Raw genomic sequence first — 27807 nt, forward strand, 5'->3', positions numbered from 1 at the left:
ATTTTGAGAGAGGGAGTGTGAGTGGGGGAGCGGCAGGGAGAAAGAGAGACAGAATCCCAAGCAGGCTCCATGCCGTCAGCGCTGAGCCCGATGCGGGCCTCCAACTCACAAACCATGAGACCATGACCTGAGCCGAAATCAAGAGTCAGATGCTTAACTAACTGAGCCCCCCAGCCGCCCCCGGACTAAGATTTTGCCTTACTCGGTCTGGAAGGGACACGATTGTAACAAACACAGTCACAAGAATTAAAAGTGACATAAACAGTTCCTAACTAGACTATCTTGCAAATGTAGTAATTTTACAATGGCTTTTTAGCAATGGCTTTCTAAGCATTTTGCAGAAAGGAACGAGAAAAGAAATAGTCTGTATTTAGGCCATTGTTAGTCACAGCCCCCCACCAAATATATATATATATATATATATATATATATATATATATATACCTGCACAGGAACCATTAGAATAAGCTGCTGAGAGGTTGAGGGACAGCTGGGAACACAGTCTGCTGAGCCCCCAGGAGTTCCAGGGAGTGGCTGTGTCACAGCTGGGTCCAGGCCCGCCCTCAGCCCCCCACTGTCCCTCCCATGTGCCTCCGTATTTTCATGGAGACACTGAGCCCAGAGCATGGCCATCGTCCAGACGGAGAGACCCATCCTGGGATGAAATCCATTCACGCGGGGCAACTCCCGGCCAAGGCAATCTTTTTCCTAAAGACACCGAAGACGCAAAGGGACCCCCACATACGCGCGTGTCTGTGGGAGCACGGCGGGGAGCTCCCCGAGTCAAGCCCCCGCCTCTGGCTTTGCCTATCGGACCACACGCAGTGCTGTCTGTTCAAATACAGGCAAGGAAAAGAAGTTTCCATCCTTCTTTTCGGAGGCTCCGTGCATTCAGAAAACACAATCTCTCTCCCTAATCATTCAGTAAAATGCATGAGGCATAGAGAAGCATCGAGTAACATTTCTCAAAGTCTGTACCCTTATAGTCTGCTCCCTTTTGCACAGTTTTCACAAATGCAGTATTTAAGGCCACACCCAACGCTTATTTAATATTTTGCTCAGTATCAGGCACTTTTATAACTACAGTAATCTCGCATCGTGGCAAGAAGAAGGGTGAGTGCAGTTCATAAGATAGTTTGAGAGGGAGGCCACATTCATAGACCTTTGGTTACATTATCTTCTAATGGTTCTGTTTTACTGGGAGTTCTTGTTAATCTCGTAGTGCCTACCTTACAGGTTAAACTTCATCCCCTGGGGGGGGGGGCATGTGTAGGAAAACCCGGTGTATGCGGGGTTCAGCACTGTCCCCCAGCGCGGGGGTCTTGGAACAGAGCCCTGCAGACCAGGAGGGGACTGCCGTATGGGCAATTTTGTCAAAGCGAGAAAGCAAAGATCCTCTTGGGATTTCTATTCGCGACAAGAGGTACTAAGGCGGGTCTCTCGGGAAAGTGGAGTGGCCCGAGGCCAACTGCCAGGTGTTGGGGTGAACGTGTGTGCCCCCCGCCGCACGAGGAGGCAGACACAAACGCCGAGCACACCCGCGTGGCAGGGGCACGTCACAGGGTCACTCCTCGCCCGCGGGGGTGACCGGCCGTGTCCGCGAGCCGGGTGGCCTGGCTCCCGGCCCCTCCGGGGTGTCTCCGGTTCCTTAGGCATCGCGGGAACGCCCCAAGCGTCCGAAGCGGCACAGCTCACCGCCTCCCCTGTGTTGCAGGATGGGGGCCTTCTTCTCCCCGTGCCTCCCGGCGTTCAACGTGCTCAAGCTGATCGGGCTCATGTACCTGAGGAGCTGGGCCGTGCTCACCTGCAACGTGCCCCACCAGCAAGTGTTCCGGGCCTCCAGGTGAGCGGCAACCGCGGCCGCTGCACACAGAGGGCTCGTCGGGCCTCCCACCCCCGGGGCCACATGCCGCAAGGGGTGTCCCAGCGGCCGCCTGGCCCTGGCCCGTCCGCCCTCCGGTCGCACTGAAGCCCCTGCCCGTGCCCCACCCTCAGATCAACTCCGATTCACTCCTCCCCAGCTCCTCACATTGGTTTTGAAACGCTTTCCTGGTCTAAGAACCATCCAGAAAAGGCACAAGGCGTAAACGTGCACGAACCGAATGCGAGTAGGGAACCAGCACCCAGATCAAGAAGCAGACCCAGAGTCATACCCGGAAGCCCCCCTTGCACTCGATTCCCCTCGTTACCGACTCCTAAGGGCGCCGCGTTTCCCGGTTTCTTGCTTTGTGTACCGTCAGCCCTGTGCTCGTGCGGTGCTTCCTAAGGAGAGCGCCCCAGGGCCTTTATCCCTGCTCCTGTCGGTGGGCGCATGGGGTGTTCCCGCCCTGCTAGGAACAGCGCTGCCTTCAACAGTCCCCTGAGCGTCCTTTTAAACTTTTTAAAAAATGTTTCTTTGTTTTGAGAAAGAGAGAGCCAGCGAGCAGGGGAGGGTCAGAGAGAGAGGGAGAGCGAGTCTCGAGCAGGCCCCGTGCAGCAGCACAGAACCTGATGTGGGCAGAACCCACAAACCTTGAGATCATGACCTGAGCAGAAATCAAGAGTCAGACGCTTAACTGACTGAGCCACTCCTGCGCCCCCCGAGCATCTTTTGTTTTTAATTTTTAAAATATTTATTTATTTTTGGAAGAGAGACAGAGACAGAGTGCAAGCAGGGGAAAGGCAGAGAGAGAGAGGGAGGCACAGAGTCCGAAGCAGGCGCCAGGCTCCGAGCTGTCAGCACAGAGCCCGACGCGGGGCTCGAACCCACAAACCGTGAGGTCATGACCTGAGCCGAAGTCGGAGGCTCAACGGACTGAGCTCCCCCCCTCCCCCCCCCCCCCACCGCCCCGGGCACCTCCTACAGGAGGAGGATTTTTCTGTCTAAAGAGTCAAGGCCTCGGTGTGGGTGTTGGTTTGGGCATATCATCGTGTCAACTGTCACAGAAGGGACTCGGCACGCGGCACGCGGTTTCTTCGCAGATCCAACAACTTCTACCTGGCGATGCTCCTGTTCATGCTGTTTCTGTGCATGCTGCCCACTGTCTTTGCTATTGCTCGGTATAAGCCGTCTCTGAATTGCGGGCCCTTCAGGTAAGTTACTTCGGGTCTGTCTCCTCTGCCCTGAGCGACTGAGCTCTAGGGGAAGGGCCCCTGCCTTGAAGGGAATTCTCTTCCCAGCCGACGGAACAGGTCAACAGCAGAGAAGGGTCTCGAACCCACAGCCTGGGAGTCCAGGACCGGTGAGCACCCTTTCCCTGATGGCAGGCTGCCCTCCAGAGGCATCATTTCCGTGCTCCTCTGGAAAAGATAGCGCCTATCAAAACAGTACAGCCTGCTGTGCGACAGAGGAGGTCACCTGGGCGCTCGTCCCTTCCAGAGCTCAGGAAGCCGTTATCAAACGCTAACCCACGTCCCTTTTCATTCTACGTTACTTCTCTAACTGCATCAGGGTAGCAGGGCCCAGAGCGCTCTGCCTAGCTTTCCCTTCAGGTCGGTTTCAAAACTATCGGGGACATTTACCGTCCTTAAAACGCACACGCGCACACGGTGATCGCTGACTCCACCTTCAAATCTCCCATCAGTCGGACAAGTCATACAAAAGCTTAGGAATGTTGCATGTCTTACACTTTGGGGTATCTACCCTCCCTTGGCACCTGACTCCGAGGACGGGGCTCCGGCCATACGGCTGTTGCTTGACGGTCCGTAGAGTCCTCCCGCCAAAAGCAACGCCATCTGGGGTTCTGTCTTCCTCGCAGTGGACAAGAGAAGATGTACGACGTCGTGTCGGAGACCATCGAGGAGGACTTCCCCGCGTGGTTCGGCTCTGTGGTGGGGTACGTCAGCAGCCCCGTGGTCATCCTGCCGGCCACCCTGCTGCTGTTGTGAGTACCACACGCGACGCACACGCCCCCCTCCCCGCCAGGCTTGGGGGACTTCTGCAAGCTCTGGCCACCGAGACAGCGCTGCTCTCCAATAACCAAATAAAAGCCACGAGTTCATTGCAAAGTCCCGCGTAGAGCCTGATGACCCAGGCGGGAGCGGTGGAGGGAGGGACGGCGGGCTTCGTTCCGCTGAGGCCGCTGCGATGGGGCCGAATGCCGCAATCGTCGTCTTGTGGGACAGACGCTGAAATGATCCCGCACCAGCCTGGCCGCGAGCGCGCCCCGGGCGGCCGGCAGCGGGAGGCGAGGGGGGCTCACGCGTGGCCTGTGTTCTTCCGTCCCAGCATGGTCATCTATTACCTTCAGAGCATCGCAAGATCCTTAAAGCTCAGCAACCAGCAGCTCAGAATGCAAATCCAAAACGTAAGCACCGCCTCGTCTCTGCCGTCGTGACTGCGTGTCCGCTGCGGGGCAGCTCTCGCCCTCAAGGGACTACCGGTGAGGTCACGTTTCCGGATTCCGAGGGCTCTTGGCCACCTCCGGGGCACAAGGCCAAGCCTCCCCCAGGCTCCAGCAGAGTTCTTTCTAAGAAATCCCAGGGACAGCTCGCATTGGCCCAGGAACTAGCTGACTCCCCCCCCTCCCCCGCACCGCGGCCTTGCCGATGCCCTGAGCGCGTCAGCGCCCTCTTGTGGCTGCCCCAGGGACTCAGGGTGCAGGGCTCTTCTGTGGGCCGCCACCCACTCAGAGGAAGGAAAAAGGGCCCCTTTCCCGTTCTGTGTCAACTTGCACATCTGAGCCCACGCACTCTGTTTGGACCCAAAGACGCACCTTTTTCATGACTTTCAGGCTCCGGTGTCGTCACCCTCTCTCCCATCTGGGACTTAGCTCTCAGGACGGTCAGAAGGAGACTAACAGGTCCAGCGTGGGCACGGTGTCCCCTCTCTGCACACCGCCCCGGCCAGGACGGGGTGAGGCAAGGGAGGCACGGGCTCTCGGGCTCCCCCTGAGCCTGCCCCACGCAGCCGAGAGTGGGCGGTGCCTCCCTACAATTCCACTCCTGGGTGCCTCCTCGCCCCACCCCAGTCCCAGAGCCCCACGCAAAAAACATCCGCCTTTTGCAACTTTGAAAACCATAACTCCTGGGAGTATCGGCTCAGGCAAAGAAACAGTTCCGTGAACAATCATAAGAAACGGATGGGGAGCTACAGAAGGCGTTTTGGGGAAACATACACGTCCCATGTTGATCTGTATTTTCTCATCTGTGTCTCAGGTTGACCATAGTGGCAGAATCGACACCCGGTCTGTCGAACAGCTGGCCCTAAAAATAAAACCTGCTGGGTAACACTTCAGCTCTGGGGTGTTGGCATTTATTCATTTAAGCAAGGCCCAAGTCCCTGAGTACGCTGTCCCCAAGTGATAGCAGTCGAAGGCTCTTGGCCCAAGGCCGTCACACGTGAATCCCCCCCTCCCCCGGAATAGTGTTCATTACTTCTTCCTGCTAAAACCAAAACAAACATGCTTATTATTTGTATTTTAGGCCAGATCTGAAGACAAGAAAAAGGTTGCCCAAATGGTAGAGGGTAAGTAGAGACGAAAATGCCTTCTGCCTCAGTTGGGGCAGGGGGGGCATTTAAAAATACAGCAGTTCGGGGCACCTGGGTGGCTGAGTCAGTTGAGCGTCCGACTTCGGCTCAGGTCGTGATCTCACGGTTTGTGGGTTCAAGCCCCGCGCTGGGCTCTGTGCTGACAGCTCAGAGCCTGGAGCCTGTTTTCCGATTCTGTGTCTCCCTCTCTCTCTGCCCCTCCCCTGCTCACACTCTGCCTCTCGCTGTCTCAAAAATAAAGAACATTAAAAAAAATGTTTGAAATACAGCCGTTTAAGGTGTGCTACCAATACAAATGCCTGATAAGCTGTGGTTTTCACAATGAACTAGGCACCATAAAATAAAACAGGGCTATAAATATTGGTTTAAACTTATAATTTTTCCGTCATACCCAGGCCTGTGAATGGCACCGAAACATGTCTGAAATCAGAAGGAGAGTTTGAGTCGGGAGAGAAAAAGCAACAGAGAAATCTGGAGCAAACCCATACGGACGCCCTTGTCTTGTTAACTTTTCTGTACTTCTCGATGGCCATTTCCTCCTTGCGAGACCCCCTCCCCCCGTCGGTGCCCCAGGTGCAGCCTTCTGAGGGCACCCCTCGTCCCACTCCCGCAGGGCAATGCCAGCTGGGCCGGCCTTCTCTCCCCAAATTCTCCAGGGGCCCCAACAAACTTGTTCCCGCCCAGGCTCCCCCTCCTGCAGAGAGCTGGTGTGGCCAGAAGGAAGGAAGGAAGGTGGGCATGGGAACCCATCTGCCCCCGGGCACCACGAAGAGACCACAGATCACCCCGCACTGCTGAAACGGCACAGGCCACGTTCTCCTGCAGAAAATGAATGAGATTGAGGCCCTAAAAGCCTCCGCGGGCCGGCTCTGTGTCTGCTGTGCTGCAGAGCTAATTAGATCCGTCCCCCTCGTGGGGGTGTGGGGGTTTGAAGGGGGCGCTGAGGAAGAGCCAGGAGGCCCAAGGGTTAGCCTTGCCCCTCCCCCTTTTCAGAAAGCACCCTATGTATGAAAATCCGCTACAGAAAGAGACTGAAGCTCACACGATCAAACCCCACTGAAAGTCAAGGACTACTTGCCAATGGGACATAATTTAGTTCGGGTGGTCCTTAAAACCGAGGGTCTCGGGAGCTCTCTCGGGAGGGCAGTGGCTTTGTCCGATGGCCCTCTTTCAGCTCCAGGCTACGTCTTCTTCCAGAATGCTCTATGAACTGCTTCCAAAAGCTCATAATTGTCATATAAGCTTTCTGATATGCATTGTGTAGGTAAACGACCAGAGCCCCAAAGCTGGGCAACGACCCGCTTTGCCTCTGGGGGGCCCCACATGATGCATCTATAAAGCCTCGGGGTTCATGGGAGTCCACACTCCCTTCCAGCTCCCCGTGAGGATATGATCGGGGTTACGGAACGTTGGCTGCCCATGGGATAGGTGTGTCCCCAGGCACACAATGGTTTGCACACCCAGCAGCTGGAGGTCCTGACGTTCCTGCAGCTAAACCAGCCCCGACGGGTCACCCCTGCCTTCTCACGTCCCACCCTCTTCCCGCAGCCCGAATCCAAACCCAAGACGAAAGCAGCAAGAGGCTTCCCAAGGACGGCGACCTCGGCAGCCAGCTGTCCTCAGCTCACTCGGGGACACCCCAGAGCAACGGCGCCGTGGTCAATTGGGACTCATGCAGCAGTGAGAGGGGCAGGGTAGAGGCCGCTGCCCAGCACACACCCCCGAGTCCCCGGCCAGGCCCCCGCAGCCCCAGCTCGCCTCTTCCCGGCACGTCCAAACCCAGGCCGGGGCAGGACACGAACAGGTGAGCTTATCTGCAGACCAGCTGGAAACCTGCCTCCCTGACCGTGACACCTGCCGGTGATGGCCAGGGCCGTGAAGTGCAGGTTGAAGAACCCTTAGGGATCTGAGGGCCTCAGCAGTTTCAGGAGGCCAGGCCGTCGAATTCCAGCTCTGCCAGCCGGCCATGGGGCCAGCTGGTACTGAGAAGAAATGGGGGGGACAAAGTGGGTCAAACAGGACACATTCTTCCCCCTCCGCCTTTTGCCGGATCACCTGTAAGCAAACGTTCCTGCCAACCTAGGGTAGGTGTTTCTACAGCCTCAGGGGAAAAAAATACCTTTTATAATTGTTGGTTCTTTTATTTTTTTAAGTCCACACTGGCCATATTATTGGCAAGACCTTTTATATTTCAGTTCCGGGCTGGCCAAGTTATTGGCAAGGTCGTTCTGTGTTACCTGGGGTCCATTGTCATTGTTTGAGCCTTCCTCACACATAAGACAGCAGCGGATGCACTCTGGGAGTGCGCACTGACCCCAACTCACCGAGGATGTGGTTGGAATTGATCGTGACAACCGTGAAAGCAGTTCAGATAAAATGCTGGGGGGAGGGGGTGGGGTTTGTTGGGGTTTGGGCTTTTTTTTCTTAAAGACAGTGACCAAGTTCACGGAGGACTTGAAATCTTGCGATAAGAGAGTGTATCTACGGGGCCTTGACAGGGAGGAGGGATCCCGTACCCTCGGGTGGGCAGGGAGTGCCTGAGCGGCCGGACAGCCCACGGCAGGGACGACACGGAGGAGCGTTCCCGACACGCGCTGGCCTAATATTAGCCCCATTGTGTGCTCCTGGACAAAACGGGGGCTCAGGGTGGGATATGTTAGCAAAGCGCCCTCTGCCCTACTCCCTCCATGGAGATGCACCGCGCGCATCATTCCGGTAGGTGTTCTAGAATTCCAGGAGCAAAGGCTTCTGTTTCTCCCGGGTCCCCGAACCATCCTGTGCGTGCATCCGTAGAGCACATGTTAACGCTCTGGGACGTGGTCAGGGAAAGGCCGAGAACACGGCCTCCCTGGCTGGCGGCGCTCGGGAGGCAGGGGCTCGGACCAGGCGCTTACCCACCTCTGTCTTGCAGGCGCCCGCGTGGTCCTTGTGTGAGCACAGGTGACCGGCGCAGGAGCAGACCCCGCTCACCTGTGATGCTGACAAAGCCCATCGAAGACGCTCACTCAGAACCTCTTTTCCAAAAAGGCTTTCAGCACATCAGCCCTCCCCTTGGCGGACCGGGCCCCTCGGCCTGGGCACCGCGTGGTCGCAGGCCCCGGGCCCCCAGCTACTACATCGTTAATGAGCGAGACTCTCACAAAAATTCCCATCCAACTTTCTGGCCAGAGAGACATTTCCGGATGGATGCCCTGGGGGACCTGGTGGAGGTGTACCCCAGGAGCACGCGACAAGCTGTGTCCCGGGGCCCCCGGCAGGGTGGCTCCCCGCAGCTGAGTGAGGAAGACGAGGACGCCCCGCGGAGGCAGCTGATGGAAGGTTCTTTCCACCCACACGCCCCGGCGGGCCTCCGAGGGGCTCCTCACTTCTATGTTGGCGAAAGGTCAGAGAGGCAGACCCCGGCCCCCAAGCACCAGGGAAGGGTGCCCCACGGGTCCTGGAGTGACGGCTTGGAGACTCAACTCGACAGGCCGGTGTACGTGCACAAGAAACCACGCTCCCGGGGCTCCCAGTACCCACAGCACCCCCCGAACCTCAGGGACAGGCCGGAGTTTGAGCCACCCCTGACGGAATCGGACTCCGTGTCAGCAGCGTCCAGCAGCGACCAGCGGGACAGCAGCTGTGAGCGATACTTCTGGGTCCCCCACGGCAAGGGCAGGTTCCCGAGGCCTGCGCTCCAGCTCGGCAGGAGAAAGGCCACATCCAGGCAGGAGCTGATCGCGGATCTGAATGACCTGGTTTGTTCTAACGTCTAGAGACTTCATCCTGCTGGTTCGGAGCCCAGTTGGAGTGCTGGTCTGCTGGTCTGACGGCGAATGGTCCCCCCCCCCCACTTCTGGAAGGAGACTCGAACACACAGCCCCAGGACAGGGCTACGGTTCCGGTTTCTCCAGCAACCGCCTGCGCTGGGCTGCGTCCACGGGTCTCTTTGTGGCCAGCACGTCCGCAGCATCAGGCTGTCGTTTCAAAAGCTTCCATCCCCTCCCTCCGTTCAGGGTGCCCACAGGTCACGGGCAAGCCAGACCGCTCAGCCTGACGGCAGAACCCCTTGTGAGATGTCTGTGTTGTCCTTACTCACGCGTGTGCACCGTTTGAACCGTGACGCCCGTCACGTCTGTCTCGGCACACGGAGCTCCCTGCAGGCTCCCTGATAACACCCAGGAACGAGGCGCCTGCCCTCCAAGACTTCACGGCGCTTAATTAGTTCATATGAACCGTCAGTCTAGGAATGGCGGGAGTACGGTGTGAGAACTTCTCCTGCTGTTTACCGGGCTGCGTGAACGTCCGTATTAACGAGGACGCAAGGATAGGAAGTAACGGGATCCCCGGGGTTTAGTGGTTCCTTTAACTGGGAAGGATGGGAATCAAGCCGGCTTCAGGCTCAGCTGGACCTGGGTGTCGAACGTCTTCAGGATCCCCTGTCTTTTTACCTCCCAGCTCTCCCTGTGTGTCGACCTCATTTTCTCCCACTGGCGACAGGCTTCCTCCAGGTTGTAGGTGGAAGAGGAGTTCACGGAGGCAGAAAACGCCAGGTGGAGACCAGCCAGCCGATGGGCCCGGGGGAAGGAAGGGAGGTGTCCGTCCCGTCACGTGATCTGCACCTGTGGTGGCTGACGCCCCATTCGCGGGCACTGCGCAGGGCTCTGTAGCCGTGTGGGTTCAGTCGGCCGTGGCCAACCGGAGGCCACCCCCTCGTCCTATCTCCATGACCCCTCTCGCCACTCCAGATTGTGTCTTTCAACTTTTCCGCCGCCTCCACCAGCCTGTGGAACAAAGTGGTGTTTGTTCATTTCTGGGCCCTCCCCCCGCCCCCAGAACCGACACGTGGCAGGGCTTGTCCTCCTCTTCCATTGCTGTGTGACACTTGGTGGCTTAAAGCAGCACACAGCTTTCATCCTATGGTGTCTGTGGGCCGAGCACAGATGCAGCTGGGTGCTCCGTCCAAGGTCGCCGCCAGGCTGTCCACCAGGCATCTCATCGCGGCTGGGGGCCCTTTCGGAGCAGCTCGCGTGACTGTTGGCAGAATTCATCTGCTGGAGGCGGTGGCCGGCCCTCCGCTCCCGGAGGCCGGACACACGTCCTGCTGCGTGGCCCTCTGCGCAACGCGGCCGTCTGCCTGACCAAGCAGCGAGAAGATACCCCGTTGGCTCTGAATCTCCTCCAGGGAAGTCCCAGACGCTCTTGTCAAAGAGCCCATCTGATCGGGTCAGGCCCCCCCAGAGGGATCTCCCTTCTCATCACGTCAACGTTAACCGGTCAGAGACCTCCATTACATCTCCAGAACCGTCTTTACTGTGGAACAGCACCTGACGGTGGGAGTGAGAGCTCATCATATTCGCGAGTGCCGGAAACGTACAGCAGGGAGCAGGCGACACAGTTGACCTGGGAGCCCGCACTCAGTGTAAGATACAGAGTAATACAAAGCCCCGTGTGGCGAGCACCCCCACCCCCGCTGGATCAACGACCGCTACAATTTTGCTTGATTTCCATCGATCACCATGTTATCAGTCGTGAGAAAATATTATAGATACAACCAGAGTGCGTTGTAATCCCTACGCAGAGGTCCACACCCCTCTCGCCCTGCCAAGAATTTCGTATACGTCCATAGTTGTTTACAGCTACCTATGGTGTGTGTGTGTGTGTGTGTGTGTGTAAATATGTGTGTAGAAACATCCGTAAACATACGCGTGTTTTGCTTAAGCAAATACTATCGTATTGCCTGTATCACTTTACATCTTTATGTGTTCGAGGCCTATCGACAAAATATAAAGATCAAGTTCCCTTGTAACTGCTGCCTAGTATTTCACCGTAGGAATAAACTCAGTACCGTTCCATTTCCTGTCGATGGGCGTTGAAGTCATCCCAGCGTCAGCTAAAGATCATGCGGCAATCAACATCTTCTACACGGTCTCGGCTGCCCCCCGTGCTGATGCTGAGCGACGGGGGTGCTGGTTCTCCCGAAGGGCAGGTCCCTGGTGCACAGGGCAGGCGTGTGTTCACTTTCACCGGCTGCTCCTCTGTGAATCCCCGTGCGTCCCGACCTTCACAGCCCCCTCTGCGGATGATGAGGGCCATTTTACTCACTGCGTCACCAGAACTTGGTATCGTCACCACGAGGCAATTTTTGCCACCTGCCGGAAAAAAAAAAAAAAAAAATTCCAGGTTAATTAAAAAAAAAATTTTTTTTTTAGTGGTTACATATTTTTAATTTTATTTTTTTTTTAATTTAAAAAAAATTTTTTTAACGTTTATTTACTTTTGAGACAGAGAGAGACAGAGGATGAACAGGGGAGGGTCAGAGAGAGAGAGGGAGACACAGAATCTGAAACAGGCTCCAGGCTCTGAGCCATCAGCACAGAGCCCGACTCGGGGCTCGAACTCACGGACCGCGAGATTGTGACCTGAGCCAAAGTCGGACGCTTAACCGACTGAGCCGCCCAGGCGCCCCAGTGGTTACATATTTTTGAGAGAGAGAGGACAAGCGGGGAGGGGCGGGGAGAGAGGGAGACACCGAATCCGAAGCAGGCTCCAGGCTCCAGGCTCTGAGCCGTCCGCACAGAACCCGACGCGGGGGGTCAGACTCACCAACCGCGAGATCGTGACCTGAGCGGAAGTCGAATGCTTAACCGACCGAGCCGCCCGGGAGCCCCAAATTCCAAGTTACTTGAATTAATCCGCATTTCTCTGGTCGTTAGCCTCTTTCCCCGTGTTGACTGGTTGCTCGCATTTTCTCATCTGCGAACGGACAGCCTGTCCGCCTTTTGCTCGGTCTTCTGTTGTCAGTGGCCACCAGCTCTGGCCCTTACCTGAGCCGCAGCCAGCAGAAAGCCCCAGTCCGCGCTACCAAAACACCTTCTCGTAACTGACCCTTCACAGCACGGCTTGGGCTTCCGGGGACGGTCCCTGCGGGCGGTGGGGGGCAGGGGGCGATTCCCATCCACCCTCCAGTAAAACTATCACTGAGGACATGGTCCACACCGTTATTAAAAATCTCTCCTAACCATGTCTATGCAACAAACTCCTCTCAGGTCTCAGAGATCGGGACAACGGTATCCACTAAATCGAGGTGCGTGAATTCCTCTTGATGGGAACAGTCTGGCAAATGCCTTAGGCCCCTAAAGGCGCCTCCCTCGGTCACTGCTCCTGTCTCCAAATTCGCGAAGGCCAGAGTATTTAGAGAGCAGTTTCTGTGCATCTCGAAAAGACTGACTTCTGTAGGCTCGGGTGGCCCTCCTGTTTTCCGGCGACTCCGTGGACGTGTTTGCGTGTTTTCCCTCTTCAGGATTGCCTCGGTTTGGATTTTGCTCTTTGCCCGTTTCGTGGTAAACACTGCGTTTCCTCACAGGAAGCCGGAGGCGGTAAAGCTTGTTAAGTAAACAGAGCCTGGGCGTGTGCCACAGCTCTGCCCCTTACTAGCTCCGGGGCCATGGACACCCTAGGGGATTCTCAGTTTCTCAACCTGTGCAATGGGATGGTAGTCAGCATCTCCTAATGCCATGAGGGCTCAAAGGCACCACGCAGAGCAGGTGCTCGGGACAGTGGCAAGTAGGACCCGCCGAAAACAACCAGCTGCGGCTAAGAACAAGCATATGCGTGCTTACAGGTGAAAACTCGCCTGTGGAGACAGCACCTGCCGGAATGAACGTCGGAAATGCACACCCGATCCCTCGCCATCGTCCAAGTAGAACGCAAATACCCCACTCAGGAGCTCTTAGGGCTGGAGGGTGTGCACACAGGGGCCCACCCCTCCGCGGTCTGGAGCTGGGGTGGGGTGGAGGCCGCCGGGCTCCCCCCACCGCCCCCACCCCACCCTCCCGCCATCTACACTGATTTAATATTCAACTAGGATTCCAGCGCGATCTGCTCTCACAGCTGGGTTACTCAGAGGCCTGAGGACGTGGTGGCAGGGGCTCTGATCAGTGGGGACGGCAGAGTGGCTCCATCCTCCTTCCCATCAGCTCTGAACGTCAGCCCCAGGCCCTGTGAGCGGCTAGTCCTGTGGGCCGACCCCCGCCCCTGCCCGGCCCCCACAACCTCCACAGGTCTCCGGGCTTCTTGTTTTCTGGGAGCAAACATTAAACACTCTTACAGTGTTAACTCTTTTTTGTAAAAAAAAAACATGTTCCATTTATATAAGAATAAGTCTCTTAAGTGTTTGATGTCTACTTTAAAGTCACTTTCCAGGCGCCTGGGTGGCTCAGTCGGCTAAGCATCTGACTTCGGCTCAGGTCGTGATCTCATGGTTCGTGGGTTCCAGCCCCGCGTCGGGCTCTGGGCTGGCAGCTTGGAGCCTGGAGCCCGCTTCTGATTCTGTCTCCCTCTCTCTCTGCCCTCCCCCACTCATGCTCTGTCTCAAAAATAAAGTAACATTAAAAGAAATTAAAAAAAAAAAAAAGAATCTGTAACCTTATGGGGCACCTTGGTGGCTCCGTTGGTTGAGCGTCTGACTCTTGATTTTGACTCAGGTCACGATCTCACAGCTCGTGGGTTTCAGCCCCGCATCAGGCTCTGTGCTGATGGCTCAGAGCCTGGAACCTGCTTCGGATTCTGTGTCTCCTCCTCTCTCTGCCCCTCCCCCACTCATGCTCTGTTTCTCAAAAGTAAATAAACACTAAAAAAAAAAAAAAAAGAAAAGAAAATCACTTTCTACAGAAAGACTGACTTTCCCTGAGCTATGCTTTCACTGTGTTTTATCCCCAAACAAAAAATCTCTGACAGGTCCCAGCTGACGAGGTCTTGAGCTGCAGCTTTACAGAAAGCCTACACCGAATTTGTCAAGGAGGCTTTTATTAATTTAAAAAGTCTTACATGTTAGGAATTAGAATAATTAAACACAGTGTATGAGGATACAAAATAAAAAAAGTAACAGCCTTTGGCATCACTCCCTCCTGCTCACAGTTTGTATCTTGCTAGAAGCCAATCTTCTAAACACATCGATGTATAAACATACACAAACATCTCTAGTTTTTTTTCTCACTCAAGACACATATGATATGTTACATATGAACATTCATGGTACGCCAGCCACCATTCCGATTGCCAACCCATCCGTTAAAACCTTCGGCTCATACGTCAACCCCAGGAGTTAGCGCTATGATTTTTCTCATTTTCCAAATGAGGACGCTAAAGTCTGCAAGGGTCAGTGACTTGCCAGGGTCACAGCTAGTTACGTGGCGATGCTGGGATCTGAATCCAGGCAATCAGAGCTGCGCACTGACTCTCCTACCTACAATACCCTTGTCTTTTAATATATATTTTTGGCAAAAAAATAATAAATTAAAAAAAAAAATATATATATATATATATATATATTCCCTGTCAGTGCACATTGCACATATAAAACATTCATAGGGGAGAGTTAAGAATTTAAATAATACTAAGCCAATTCTTAAACTGAGTTTTTTTTTTAAATATATGAAATTTATTGTCAAATTGGTTTCCATACAACACCCAGTGCTCCTCCCAAAAGACGCCCTCTTCAATACCCATCACCCACCCTCCCCTCCCTCCCACCCCCCATCAGCCCTCATAAACTGAGTTTTCAACACCATTTTTTTCCTTCATAGAGAATAAATTGCTCTTGGCTAGAACAGCCGACTTCCCATCAACCGTGTCCAGCCTGCTGCCTGTGCTCCAGAGAATATTTCCTGTCCCAGCCGGGCTCCCTCCCCTTCCTGTGTCTCACTGTTTTAATGGCTACCTAATAGTCCACTGAATGAATACCCTGTAACTTTCTTTACTCCGCCAACAAACAGATTTCTTTCTGGTTGCATGATCAATCTTTGGCTTTGTGCAGGAGTTTCTTGGTCAAAGCACAAGTAAACTCACATTTTGATAGGCTGTTCTCCTCCCAGAAGGTTACATAAATTTAGACTCCTGCCCGCAGCGTATTAAAACATACACCCTCCTACCCGGAATTAACAGACCTCTTTATCTGCCCGGCTGATAGGTGTGAAAGTGGACGCTTGTTTTAATGTTTTAGTGACGGATTCCCTATGAGGGAGGTCCTGCAACTTTTCACTGCCTTCTTAGCCCTGTTAATTTTTCTGCAGAGTATCTGTTCCCATCTGATGCATTCGTTTTGTCTGTTCAGTTGTTTGCATATATCCTAATAATTCGTAAGAGCACTTTGTACATGACAAAAACTTACTTTTAGATAAACAGTGCTCCGATTTTTCCTTCAGATATTTTTGTGGCATTTTTGATGTGCTTAATTTTTTTAAAACATCTTTTTTCCCTATGTTTAAAAATTATTTTAGGGGCGCCTGGGTGGCTCAGTCAGTTGAGCGCCCGACTTCAGCTCAGGTCACGATCTCGTGGTCCGTGAGTTCGAGCCCCGCATCAGGCTCTGGGCTGATGGCTCAGAGCCTGGAGCCTGCTTCGGATTCTGTGTCTCCCTCTCTCTCTGCCCCTCCCCCGTTCATGCTCTGTCTCTCTCTGTCTCAAAAATAAATAAATGTTAAAAAAAATTTAATAAAAAATTATTTTATTTTTAGAGACAGAGCGAGAGAGTGGGGGAGAGGGGCAGAGGGGCAGAGGGAGAGACAGACTCTTAAGCAGGCTGCATGCTCTGCACAGAGCCCAAAGCGGGGCTGGATCCCAAGCCCTGGGATCATGACCAGAGCCAAAATCCAGAGTCCCAAGGTCAACCGACTGAACCATCCAAGCGCCCCTGTGCTTAATTCTTTTTAATGTGGTTACCTCATTGGTCTTTCCTTTGCTGCCTCCTAGGAATACCCACGTGTGACTTCACTTGGCACGGAGACATTGATTAGTGTCTCGCTTCATCTTGGAACAAACTGAGGCTCAGAGAGGTTAAGTGACTTGCCCCAAATCACACAGCCACTACGGGGTGAAGCCGGGTCGGGAACCCGGGAGTCCCTAAGTCCCCAAGTCCCCGTCCAGGGCTTCCTTACAGCCCAGCAGCCCATCACAATCTCCGAAAAGGATTTTCAAGTCGTCTTTTGGTTTACAACCATTTTTCACACCTTTACAAGAAACAACAGGCACAGGGACACACGCACACACAGACCTCAGTGCTGACCTCTTCACACATTTGGTTGGTTCCAGAAGAGGAGAGACCGAGGCTGCCCTTGCCATTCGCACCAGGGGGATGTGGCCCCACTCATTCCCCAAGATCAAGGCCACCCGGATGCGCAGAAGCCTGTACCTCTTACCCGGAGCCTCACTCTGCCCCAGATGCCCCCCACATCCCACGCCTCCTGGGCCCCTCCACTTAGGTCGTTCAGCCCTCCGACCCCAAGTGCCCAGAACTGAGGGCACCACGGTCCCCAGGGGCCCAGGCCGCAGGGGCGGCCGCCGTTCTGCAGCCCCCACGTCACTGGCACAGACCTCCAGCCTCCCCCGTCTGGGCACCGGCGGCGGAGCCCTCTCCTCCCCGGCCCCACCGTCTCCCCTCCGCGGCTGCGGCCCCTACCCCGCGTCCCCGCGCACCCCCCCTGCGCCCCCGCAGCAGCCACCCCAGAAGCTCATCTCCGACGCGAACTGCACGGTCGCCCGGCCCGGCTGCAGGCCTGCGGGCGCTCCGAGCACCGGTGCGCGCTCCCGGCCCGCCTGGGCCTCCGCGGGGCCGCCCCGAGCTCGGGGTGCAAGGCGGCTCCCGGGACCCGGCGGGCGGGAGGCGGACCCGGCAGGTCTGCGCCGTGATCCCCGGACCCGCCCAGCCGGGTCTGGCGCTCGCGAGCGCTGCCAGTCTCAGGCCGCCGGTCTGCCTGCCTGGGCCAATCCCGAGCGCGGGGCGGGGCCCGTCTGCCGGCCTGGGCCAATCCCGAGCGTGGGGCGGGGCCGAGGCCCAGGTTCCGCCCGGGCCCGCGAGCTGTGGCCTCCCGGATCCGGCGCCCGCCGCCGCTCAGCCGGGCCGCGACCCCGCAGCCACGCGCGGCCCTTGGCGCTATGGACCCGGCGCTGGCCGCGCAGATGGGCGAGGCGGTGGCGGAGAAGATGCTCCAGTACCGGCGAGACAAGTCAGGATGGAAAATTTGCCGGGAAGCCGTGAGTGAGGAGCTGGGCAGGAAGGGGTCGTGGGGCCTTTGCTCCCTGGGGCCGGGGTCTCCTCCGTAGACCCCATGCTCCTCCTCTTCCCGCTCCTTTCTGCATTCCAATACCCTGGAGCTGGATTGGGAGGAGATTCCCTTGAGGGTTGTTTCCTTAAAAAAAAAAAAAAAAAAAAAATCCCTAGGCCTGTTGTGCGCACTGTGACCCCGGGAGATAAGACCCCTTTCCTTGTGTGACTTGTCCAAGGCCACCTGGCTAGCACACGGTGGTTTGGAGTCGAGCCAAAACACCAGGTTCCAAAGCCTGCACCTCTCTCTGTGTTCCCGGGAGGGCGGCATGGGAATGGTTTTTGCCTGCGCAGCTCATGACTTTTAACGAGCAGACTGACATTGCTGGAGGAAACAAAATGCGTGGTGATTTGGAGAGGCTGGAAAACCGCCCTGAGCCCTTGGAATCCAGTTAAGAGCCGTTGCTTCATCACGTTCAGCTTGGTCCAGGACCCCCGCCCTGGCACACGAGTGGGGTCACGCACCTTGGAGAATCCCACCTCTCGAGGCTCCAGACTTCCAGACCAGGGGAAGGGGCCAGGTGATCTCCCAGAGCCCTTCTAGCTCTAAATTCTGCGATTCTGTGCCTTTTGACAGAATGGAGTCTCGGTTTCCTGGAGGCCATCTATGGAGTTTCCAGGGAACCTGTAAGTGCCTTGTCCAAGTTCATCAGAAGTGCCACACCGCTCTGGATGTCTCTGTGGGTTTGCTTCCTAAAATAATTCCAGTCTCCCCTAGCACCCTGGAATCAGCTGGCCAGTTGTCGTCCAGAAAACCTTCCTGTTTTTATCTCAACCATTTCCAGCAAACTGTCTCTTGCGAAAGCTCACTGTCCATTCCTGCAGGCCTGAGGGGAGGCGGGCTGGTAAACCTCAGCCCCCAATCCGCGAGGCTGTCTCAAAGAGCGGTGACAGATGTGGCACCGAGTCCTTGTGTACGATCCCAGGATAAAAAGCGTTTGGTTGATGCCTGGCATCACCTTCCTCCTTGTGCTCCAGGTACCGGGGAGAAGGCATCGTGAATGGGACGCCAGAGAAGGTGTGGGGCTGCGTTAAGCCACTTGCTGGGACCCTGAGAGACCAGTGGGATGAGAATGTGAGCAGCTTTGAAATTATCGAAAGCATCACGGATGTAAGTCTTTGCGAGCGCTCTTACCCTGGCAGTCACCTCCCTCTGGAGCTGGTCAGCGGCAGCTCTTGGCAAGGGGAGGACCCTGCAAACCCCTGGTACCCAGCAAACACAGGCTGCCCGCTGGCCAGGTCCAGGTAGGAGACGGCGTGACTGGCGAGGCGGAGGAACCCTGAGCAGAGTGCAGAGAACGCAGCAGCTGACGAAAAGGGGGGTGTGAATGTGGGCCCTGCAGCTGCCGGGCCAGTGCCTGGATTTGACCTTGACCTCCCAGCTCTGGTTTGAAATATCGCCCTCTGATGGGGCCGTGATCATGAATCCAGAGTCCTGGCCCCAGCGTCGGGGTTCTCTGCCAGCTGCGGGGCTATGCCAGGTGACGGCTCTGGATTACAGTTTCTCCATTGGTAAGACGTGCGTCGTCTAAGCTAGCCCCGCCCAGTAGAACTTTCCACCATAATGGAATTGTGCTGTAACCACGCCTACTACAGTAGCCACTAGCCCCGGTTGGCCACAGAGCCCTTGAAACGTGTCAAGAAAGTGAAGGAAATGAATTGTTTGAGGATGTGAATTGCTAATTTTATTTGTTTGTCGTTACTCTCGATGTCAGTTTAAACAGCCACACGGAGATATCAGCCACCATAGGGACACATTTCTAGATGGTTGTGTCTTCAGAACATTAAGCCTCAGGAGCTTGTAAGCAGGAAGAACCCACCTCATTCTGATTACGGAAGTTAAGGAAACAAAACAAAGTCGTAGACAAAACTAATAAGCCAGTTGCCTTGGGGGGAAATGTTGCCACCTGGTTTGATTTTGCCATCTGTGGACGTGACCGCCTCTCGTCTGTTTACACAGACGACGCTGTGAAACCTTCAAGACATAGTGCTGTGTGTTGGTCACTCGGTAGGACCCAGGTGTTCTCTGCCTCGGCCAAAAGTCACATTGCAGTCCCTTGTCATAGCGTATGTCCCCGTTTCCTGAAGGGCGGGGCACACACCCCTGGGATACAAAAGACGTCAGGCCAGAGCTGAAATGGAATCCCACATGGTGAGATCGCCCCATCTCAGTTTACTCTCTGACAGTCTGAAGAGGGGGGTCTCGGGGACTAATGTGACTTTGACCCCGTTTGACATCTGCTAGTCCCCTTAGAATTACAATCCAACAATCCTTTGCCTGTATATTTTGCGGTGGCCTTTATGCCAAGTGATATTTCCACCCCCCGCCCCCCATCTTGGGATAGTTAAATAGCTTCATTTTATCTTTTTTAAATTTTTTTAATTTAATTTAATTTTTTAATGTTTATTTATTTTTGAGAGAGACAGACAGAACGCGTGTGGGGGAGGGGCAGAGAGAGAGGGAGACACAGAATCCGGAGCAGGCCCCGGGCTCCGAGCTGTCAGCACAGAGCCCGATGCGGGGCTCGAACCCACGAACCGCAAGATCATGACCTGAGCCGAAGTCAGACGCTCAACCGACCGAGCCACCCAGGCACCCCTAAATAGCTTCATTTTAAAATAAATTTACCCAGGGTGCCTGGGGGGCGCAGTTGGTTAAGCATCGGCTCAGGTCATGATCTCACAGTCTGTGAGTTTGAGCCCCGTGTTGGGCTCTGTGCGGACAGCTCAGAGCCTGGGGCCTGCTTCGGATTCTGTGTCTCCCGCTCTCTCTGCCCCTCCCCTGCTTCAAAAATAAATGAACGTTAAAAAAAATTAAAAAGTACATTAAAAATTTTTCAAATCTGGACTGAGGATAGGATTATAATTTAGTAAAATAACATGATTAGATTACCAATGTTGATGAAGGACTATAAGCTATAAAAGTAAACTATTTTACATCTCTCATGAGAGGAACAGGGGGTCTTTTCTCCTTGAATTAATTCACGTGTCCGTGAAAAGATAAGACTTTCCACTTAGAAAGTTAGAGGGGACACCTCTCTGGCTCAGTCGATGGCACGTGTGAGTCTTGATCTTGGGGTTGCAGGTTCAAGCCCCACGTTGGGTGTAGAGATTACTTAACAATAAAATCTTCAAAAAAAAAAACCAAACAAGGAAGAAAGAGCCTTTAGTGGACAATAGCTACAAAAGAGGGGAACACACGGGCTGCTGGTGAGCTCAGCGGGGGAAGCGGCTGACCACGGCACCTCCTGACCTCTCCGTGAAGCAGTGAGAATGGGGGGAAGGAGCCCTCCCCTGCAGGGCGGTGTGTATCAGCCAGATTGTGACGAATCTCCGAGTTGATAGGTAGATGATGGATGGACAGACGGACGGATGAGACACAGGGCCACGCCGCAAGCTTGTGGCATTGAGGACACGCGCTGACACCTTCAGGGTCTCTTACCCGTGTCCTCTTTATCTCTGTCCCCAAACACCCTCCTTCAGGAACGAGGCATCCTGCGGCAGGAATCGGGAGTAGAAGCCAGCCGTGTTGTTACTAAGAACAAATCGCTTCTGCTGGTCCTGCTGCACAGCATGAGGACTCAGACAAGGCCGGACTGCCTTGTTTCTAACAGAAGCTTTGGCCTTTAGAAAGAATATGCTTTAAAAAAAAAAAAGAATCTGCTCAAGAGAGGGGAGGGCAGGACATTCTCACTCCTGCGTGCCCTCCTTTGCTGTTGGAATCAGCATCCTGACGTGTCCCTTTGGCGCCCTGGGGAACTTGGGCACAGGGACTCGGGCGCGCGTGACAGGATTCCAGACGGGTCGAGCGTGCTGTGCCCGTGTCTCCAGTGGGGAGGGAGGGCCTGCGTCCAGGTGAGCCCGTTCTCGGGCAGGTGGTTTTAGGAGGCACACGGGGGAGGCCGGGTCATCTGGAAAAGGATTCCCGGTTCCCCCCAGGGATTGCCTGCCTGGCTGCAGACTCAAACCCTGGGGACAGAGGTGGCTGAGAAAACACCTGCCAGTCGTGCTGTCCCTCGCCCCCAGGCGGCCCGCCCCGTCCTCCACCTGTTCTCCTTTGTGAGCCTGAGAGGGCGGGGCCCCGCTGCACCAGGGGAAAGTGGGCTAGAGCCCGGGTGGGTTTAGGGTGACCTTGGCTTACAGGGTGGGAGAGAGGACTGGTGGGGTGCTCTGGGACGGGGTGGGGTTCCTGGGGCACGTCCTCCAGGGCCGGGACGTGGGTAAGCAGAAAGCTGCCTGGCTCAGCCTCTCAGGGTCAGGCAGGTGCAGGGTTAGCCAAAAACCAGCACCCCTCCTGCCTCTCAGGCGGTTCACACCTCCCCGCCTGAGCTTAGCGGTGAGCTGCTTCACCTCTCCCAGCCCCCGTGTCCTCACCTGTCAAATGGGTTCATGACACCCAGTTCTCAGAGCTCAGTGGCGGGGGGAGGTGCCCGAGAGCTTTGCCCAGCCAGGCTCTCCCTGGACGCACAGTCAGTGGCAACTCTGGGGACCCTGAGACTTAAGCTCAGAGTGGCCCCGATCTAGAGCCTGCAGTCCACGGTCAGCGCTGCCCCCTCACCAGTTTCCCAGACCCTGGGGTGTGGGGTGGGAGCAGGGAGACCTCCGGCCGGCAGCTGGACTCCCCTTGGCTTTGACAGACGCTGTGTATCAGCAGAACCGCCACCCCCTCGGCCGCCATGAAGCTCATTTCCCCCAGAGATTTCGTGGACTTGGTGTTGGTCAAGAAGTACGAGGATGGGACTCTCAGCTCCAACGGTGAGTGCCGGCCGGCTGCCCCGGGATCACGTCCTGCGTCCCTTGTGCGTGGGCCTCTCCTCGTCGGCTTGGGTGGGATCGTGTGCCACGGAGGGCCGAGGGGGAGGGCCCACATGCTAGTAATTTCATATATATGTATGTTTTCCTTTAATAAATGTTTATTCAAGAGAGAGAGACAGAGTGCAAGCAGGGGAGGGGCAGAGAGAGGGGGAGACACAGAATCCGAAGCAGCTCCAGGCTCTGAGCCATCGGCACAGAGCCCGATGCGGGGCTGGAACCCACAAAATGCAAGATCACGACCTGAGCTGAAGGCGGACGCTTAACTGGCTGAGCCCCCCAGGCGCCCCGTAATTTTACGTCTAAGTCTCAGATGTGGCCAGCGCCCCGCTGGCCACCAAGGCTCATCGTCCACGCCCGACACGTGTCGCCTGGTTTGACTGCACGGAGCCTCCGTGTGCAACGAGTCGCTGGGCCCGTGGGGGCGCGTCCCCGAGGGGCTGTGGGCCGTCCCCTCCTTCCCAGCGGGGAACAGAGTCCTGCCATGGCGTATTTCACCCGGGGAACCCGCAGCCCCTGCTGTTCCTCCGGATCCCGGCAGGGGGGGCGCCTCTCCTACCGCCGTGCCTCGGCCCGTGCAGTGTTCTTTTCTCTAAGAAGCTGGCAGGCTTGGGGAGGCTGTGCACGTGTGTGGACGCCCATGAGCGTGTGCGCACGTGTGTGTGTGTGGGTGTGAGGGACACGGGTGGGGGGGGACGCTCAGGGGCAGGTCACAGGGCGCCCGTGCTGACTCCTCGGGCCCCAGATGGCGGGGTCTGCGGGCAGGAGGGGCCACGGTGCCCCGACTGTCTGAGGTCGCAGCTCACTGGCCACTTTGTGCTGTCTTCCAGCTGTGAACGTGGAACATCGGTCATGCCCCCCGAGGCCGGGGTACGTGAGAGGGTTCAACCACCCTTGTGGTTGCTTCTGCGAACCTCTGCCCGGGTGAGATTGATCTCCTGCATGGAATTACGTGCCCAGACCCACGCGTAGCTTAACTGTGGACCTTTCGTTCATGGGGCACGTTAGTTACGATTTGCAGTCATAAAAATGCCTTATGGCTCTGTAGGCTCTGACATTACTCGTCAGTGATGCAATGTCCCAGAGCACCAGGCCCAGGGGAAGGGACCGTGGGAGGCCTTGTTCTTGCTGTTCAATGTGGACTGCTCCCTCCCGCCCCATAAGACAGGCTGGGCGAACGTCATGGTCCCATTTAGCAGATGAGGAAACTGAGGCCGGAGGAGGTCAAGTTATCTATGCCGGGTGAAAGGTTTCAGAGGCTGGCGGTGCAGAGTTGGAGGACCCGGAGTGGCTGAGTGGCTGGCCGTCCCCACCCCGTGTCCCACACAGGGCTTGGGTCCCCCCAACACGGAAGAGGCTGGCAGTGCTAGGGGCTGACGGGCGATTCTGAGAGCACACGTGAGCCAGCCCTGACCCTGCACTCAGGGGCAGTTCTGTCCCATTTTCTCACAGCTCGGGGCAGGTTTTTACTAGAACTTTCTGGGTAAATAATAACTGAAGGTCAGTTGACAGTGAAAGAAATTGCACCCGAGATTGTGACCCAGAGTAACGCTTCCGTCGGGGACGGGCGGCGGGGGGGGGGGGGGGGGGGCCTTCAACCACACAGTCCTCGAAGGGCCTTGCCACAGGGTTTTGCTAAAACTCCTTCTGGGAGTTTGAAAATCGCTTAGTCACACGCCCCGCGACACACAGCTGCATGCGGTTTTGGTCCCCCGCATGCACAGGTGCCCTGACCGAGACCATGAACTTCTGCCTTGTTTTCTTGTCCTTGTTTTCTTTTTTTTTTTTTTAATTTTTTTTTAACGTTTATTTAGTTTTGAGACAGAGAGACAGAGAGACAGAGCATGAACGGGGGAGGGGCAGAGAGAGAGGGAGACACAGAATCGGAAGCAGGCTCCAGGCTCTGAGCCGTCAGCCCAGAGCCCGACGCGGGGCTTGAACTCACGGACCGTGAGATCGTGACCTGAGCTGAAGTTGGAGGCTTAACCGACTGAGCCACCCAGGCGCCCCCTCTTGTCCTTGTTTTCTTGTCCGTAGCCTCTGGGGGCTGCCTCTTCCCACCCGGCCTGGCGTGTGTTTACCTCCCTCCATGCCCAGCACTCCCCGCCACCGCCCAAGAGGTGTCTCCTTTACCTGCTCATGTTTCCAGGCAAAGAGTTCATGCAGAGGGATGCTAGGGCTCAGGCGAGCCCCGGGAGAAGGAGCAGACAGAGGAGGGGGGTGCCACCCGGGCTCAGCGGGCGGGGGGGCGGAGGATGTGAAGCTTTGAGACGGAGGGAGTCGTGGCCCCAGACTGGATGGTCCGCGCAGACCGGAAAAGCCACGGCCCAGAGCAGCACGTGCTGGCCGACACTGCTTGTCTGCTCAGCCCATCTGTCTCCGGGCCTCACTTCCCTTTCTGTACATCTGGGAGGAGGGCAGGGTTCTAAAGGGTCTCCTCCTCCAGGCCCTTGACCTACATGACGTTGGAGCAAGTCTGATGGGCAGGCGCAGAGCTGTGTGGGGTTCCTGAGGACGAATCTCCACGTCCCGGCTGGTTCTCCGGGGTGGGGGGCGGGCCCTCCTCGCCGGCCCTGCTGTGCGGCCCCAGTGCCCTGCCACGGACACGTGACGTGACTCTGATCTGGTTTCTCCAGGGAGCCCGGCCGGACCCACCTGGTCACATTCTTCCAGACTGACCTCAGCGGGTACCTCCCACGGAGTGTGGTGGACTCCTTCTTCCCCCGCAGCATGGCTGGCTTCTACGCCAACCTGGAGAAAGCCGTGAAGAAATTCTACAGCTGACGTGCTCGCCCGCTGGCCCAGAACTTGCGTCGCTCGTCACAGAGCTCCAGGTGCTGGGGTACCGCTTTTCCCTCTGTGGAAGCCGCTTGGGGACCGTTCGTCTCCCAAGACGCCGGCCAGAGAGGCCCCCCTGTCCCGCTCCTTCTCCTCCCACTCGGGGCCCCCTTGGGGGACCCGCCCCGGTGCCCTGTCTGCCGGCTGTCCGCACACCTCCTCCAGCCGGCACACCCAGCCCTCCAGCCGCCGCCGCCCACAGGGTGATACTCCGCGGTCCAAATTTCCGTGCCAGTCACTGTCTGAGACTTCCTGTCCCTGTTGGTCAGAGGGAACCCCTGTCGATACCGGAAACCAGGCTCTCCTGCCTCTTCAGCGTCCAGGACACTGTCCGACCTGTTGCCGCACACCTGACATCTGTTTTCCTGATGACACCGCACCAGGGTCTCCCCTTTAAAAAGATGTCCCTGAAAAAAAAACTTAGAAAATACTGCTTTAACAGATGAGATGAGCGTTAAGGAAAAATTCGTCCAATATTTCGTTTGTTGTATCTTCTATTTGAACGGGTTGTTTTGTCTCTTTCCCCTGAGTTAACTTCTCTTACCCTCCGTGCTAGAGGCCCGGGTCGGGCCGTGCCGGGGTCAGCAGGAAGGCTGGGAGAGCAGGTCCCCTCCAGCAGCGCCGGCCAGAGTCCCCGCACGGGCCTGCACGGGCCCTGCCCACCGCGGTGGGCCGTCGGACCCGGGGAGCCCGGCCTTGCCACCTGGGAGGGGCCTCAGCAGCCCCACGAGGTCCCTTGCCTCTCCCCGGTCAGGACCACACAGTCGTGTGGAGTTCTCCGGCACCCCCTCCCCTGCGGTCCCCCGCCTTGCTGGTGCGGAAGATCCCTGCGTGTCTGACCAGAGTCCCCTTGTGTGGCAGCCGGGAGTGCCTGCAGGAAGTTTCCAGAGTCCTGTGCATCGTGTCCTCACATCTGCCTGGCCCGCCCGTCCTCTGAATGTGCCCAAGCCCGAGGAGCCTTTAAAACGGGAGGCTCTGTGTCCGGGGCTGAGAAAGCCCCCTTCTCCCTGGGTGGTGATGCGACCACAGATCCCACGGTCGTGCCGTCGGGATCACCCCGCTAGCTTCTCGGGAAGTCGTCATCAGACTCTTGACTTTATTTCGATTCCCTTCCTTCGTGAAGAACTGCCTGGCACTGTCCTGTGTCAGCGCCTCCTGAGTCGCCTCCGCAGGTGCAGCCAGGTCTGGGCGCACCGGCTCAGGAGTCCCCGGGAGGCGGTGGTCTTAGCGAGACGGGGCTGCCTGTGCCGGGCTGTCCAGCGACGTGGAGAGCCGTGCTGCCCGGCGCACGTCTCACGGGGCCCCCCGGGCACCCCGCCCACCTGCCGGCGTCGGGCTAAACTGAGCACTGGACTAGGAGTCCGAAAGCATGCGTCTGGTCCCGTGCCTGCCACTCAGACCCCTCGCATCCCTGCGCGTCGACTTCCTGTCTCTCTAGGACGACACGGGGACACAAATGCCAGCCCCAGCCCGCTGCTCGGGAGTCCGTGCGGATGGAGGGACGGGCGAGGTCACTGCCCAAAGCAGAGGACCGGGGCAGCCGGGAGAGGCCCTCAGGGAGGCTCGTTTCCGTGCCGCGTTGACGAGGTTGGGAACCGTGACGCTGGGGTCCCTGTGGGTGGCTGGAAACACCGTCTGCAGAGGCTGTTCTGGGCCTGGCCTCGTGGCCGTTCCTAACGAGCCGGGGGCCCTTCCGACACCCACAGCCGCGCCCCAGCCCCGAGACCAGCCTGCCCCTGTCGCTCACTTGGCTTGTCCGGCCCGGCGGGAGGCTTTCTGTGTGTCCCTGGCCCCGGCCGGCACCATGGTCATGCGTGTCCCCTCCTCCCAGTCCCGACAGAAGGCCGTGTCCTCCTTCCCTGCACTGGTCCACGTGCCTGACCTGGCCGCTTGCCTGACAACGGCCCGATGATCGGAATCGTCTCTGCGCGAGGTGGTGGGGGCGGGGGTGTGCCTCCGGGTCCCCGTGGCCTCGTCACGCAGGTGGGACCCCACAGATGGCTGCAGGACTGAGTCACGCCTTCCGGGGCTGCGTCTTCAGGGTTTCTATGAAACCTGAAGAACTGGTCCACGAGGCGGCTCAGCTCCTGCCTCCGCCCGGGGCTTCATGGGATTCACAAGGGGACGCAGGGGGGCAGCAGGCAGGACACGACCATGCCGAGCCCAACGGCTTCCCGGGGTGAACGGGACGGCGAGGGGACGGCCACTGCCGTGAGGTCACTGCGGCACTCATGTAAAGAGGAGGCCCCGGGGGCTTTTTCTAAGAGTTCACTGCCCCGGAGAAGCCACCAGGTCCCGCCGGCATGGCCCGGCGCTCCTGGCCCCGGGAATAACTCGTGTTCCTGTTGTCTGTGGTTTTTGCGATAGACGTGGGGCCGGGACGGGGCTGGAACGCCGCCCAGGGTCGCGTCAAAGAGCGCGCTGGCTGCTTCTAGACATTTCTTTGTCCTGAGCTTGGCAATCGGGCGTGAAGAGGTGACTGAACCACATATCCCTCTGGTTATTGACCTCATCGTTTACCAGCGTGGACAAGTTACCTGCCGTCTCCGCGTCCTGGTGCCCCCCCCCCCCCCCCCCCCCCCCCCCCCCCCCCCCCCCCCCCCCC

The 27807-nt window shown here is 56.9% G+C and overlaps 2 protein-coding genes across 3 annotated transcripts in view; both read left to right on the top strand.

Annotated features, from left to right (window-relative positions):
* TMC3 (transmembrane channel like 3) overlaps positions 1-9298 on the top strand; it is a 39427-nt gene extending 30129 nt beyond the window's left edge. The window contains 7 exon segments of the mRNA XM_049614347.1: positions 1715-1843; positions 2962-3072; positions 3738-3863; positions 4208-4286; positions 5404-5446; positions 7019-7274; positions 8382-9298. Of these exon segments, the coding sequence (XP_049470304.1) occupies positions 1715-1843; positions 2962-3072; positions 3738-3863; positions 4208-4286; positions 5404-5446; positions 7019-7274; positions 8382-9225 (1588 nt within the window). The 3' untranslated portion in view covers positions 9226-9298.
* Positions 9299-17286: 7988 nt separating this feature from the next.
* Positions 17287-25449, top strand: STARD5 (StAR related lipid transfer domain containing 5). 2 transcript variants are annotated; one of them, XM_049614345.1, is made up of 6 exons: positions 17287-17482; positions 18130-18179; positions 18531-18663; positions 22190-22307; positions 23195-23288; positions 25001-25449. In XM_049614345.1, the coding sequence occupies exons 1-6, from the start codon at positions 17384-17386 to the stop codon at positions 25146-25148; spliced, it is 642 nt and encodes a 213-aa protein (XP_049470302.1). In that variant the 5' UTR covers positions 17287-17383; the 3' UTR covers positions 25149-25449. The 2 variants fall into 2 exon arrangements, with proteins under 2 accessions (XP_049470302.1, XP_049470303.1); XM_049614346.1 differs by lacking the exon at positions 23195-23288.
* The last annotated feature ends 2358 nt before the right edge of the window (positions 25450-27807 follow it).

Source organism: Panthera uncia (assembly GCF_023721935.1).
Source record: "Panthera uncia isolate 11264 chromosome B3 unlocalized genomic scaffold, Puncia_PCG_1.0 HiC_scaffold_2, whole genome shotgun sequence".
In the NCBI taxonomy this organism is placed as follows: Eukaryota; Metazoa; Chordata; class Mammalia; order Carnivora; family Felidae; genus Panthera; species Panthera uncia.

Excerpts from the sequence above, each read along its gene's own strand:
- STARD5 (XM_049614345.1), top strand. The coding sequence starts at position 17,384 with ATGGACCCGGCGCTGGCCGCGCAGATGGGCGAGGCGGTGGCGGAGAAG. Across the intron at positions 18,664-22,189 it reads TTATCGAAAGCATCACGGAT|ACGCTGTGTATCAGCAGAAC; the intron begins GTAAGTCTTTGC and ends TGGCTTTGACAG. Across the intron at positions 22,308-23,194 it reads TGGGACTCTCAGCTCCAACG|CTGTGAACGTGGAACATCGG; the intron begins GTGAGTGCCGGC and ends GCTGTCTTCCAG.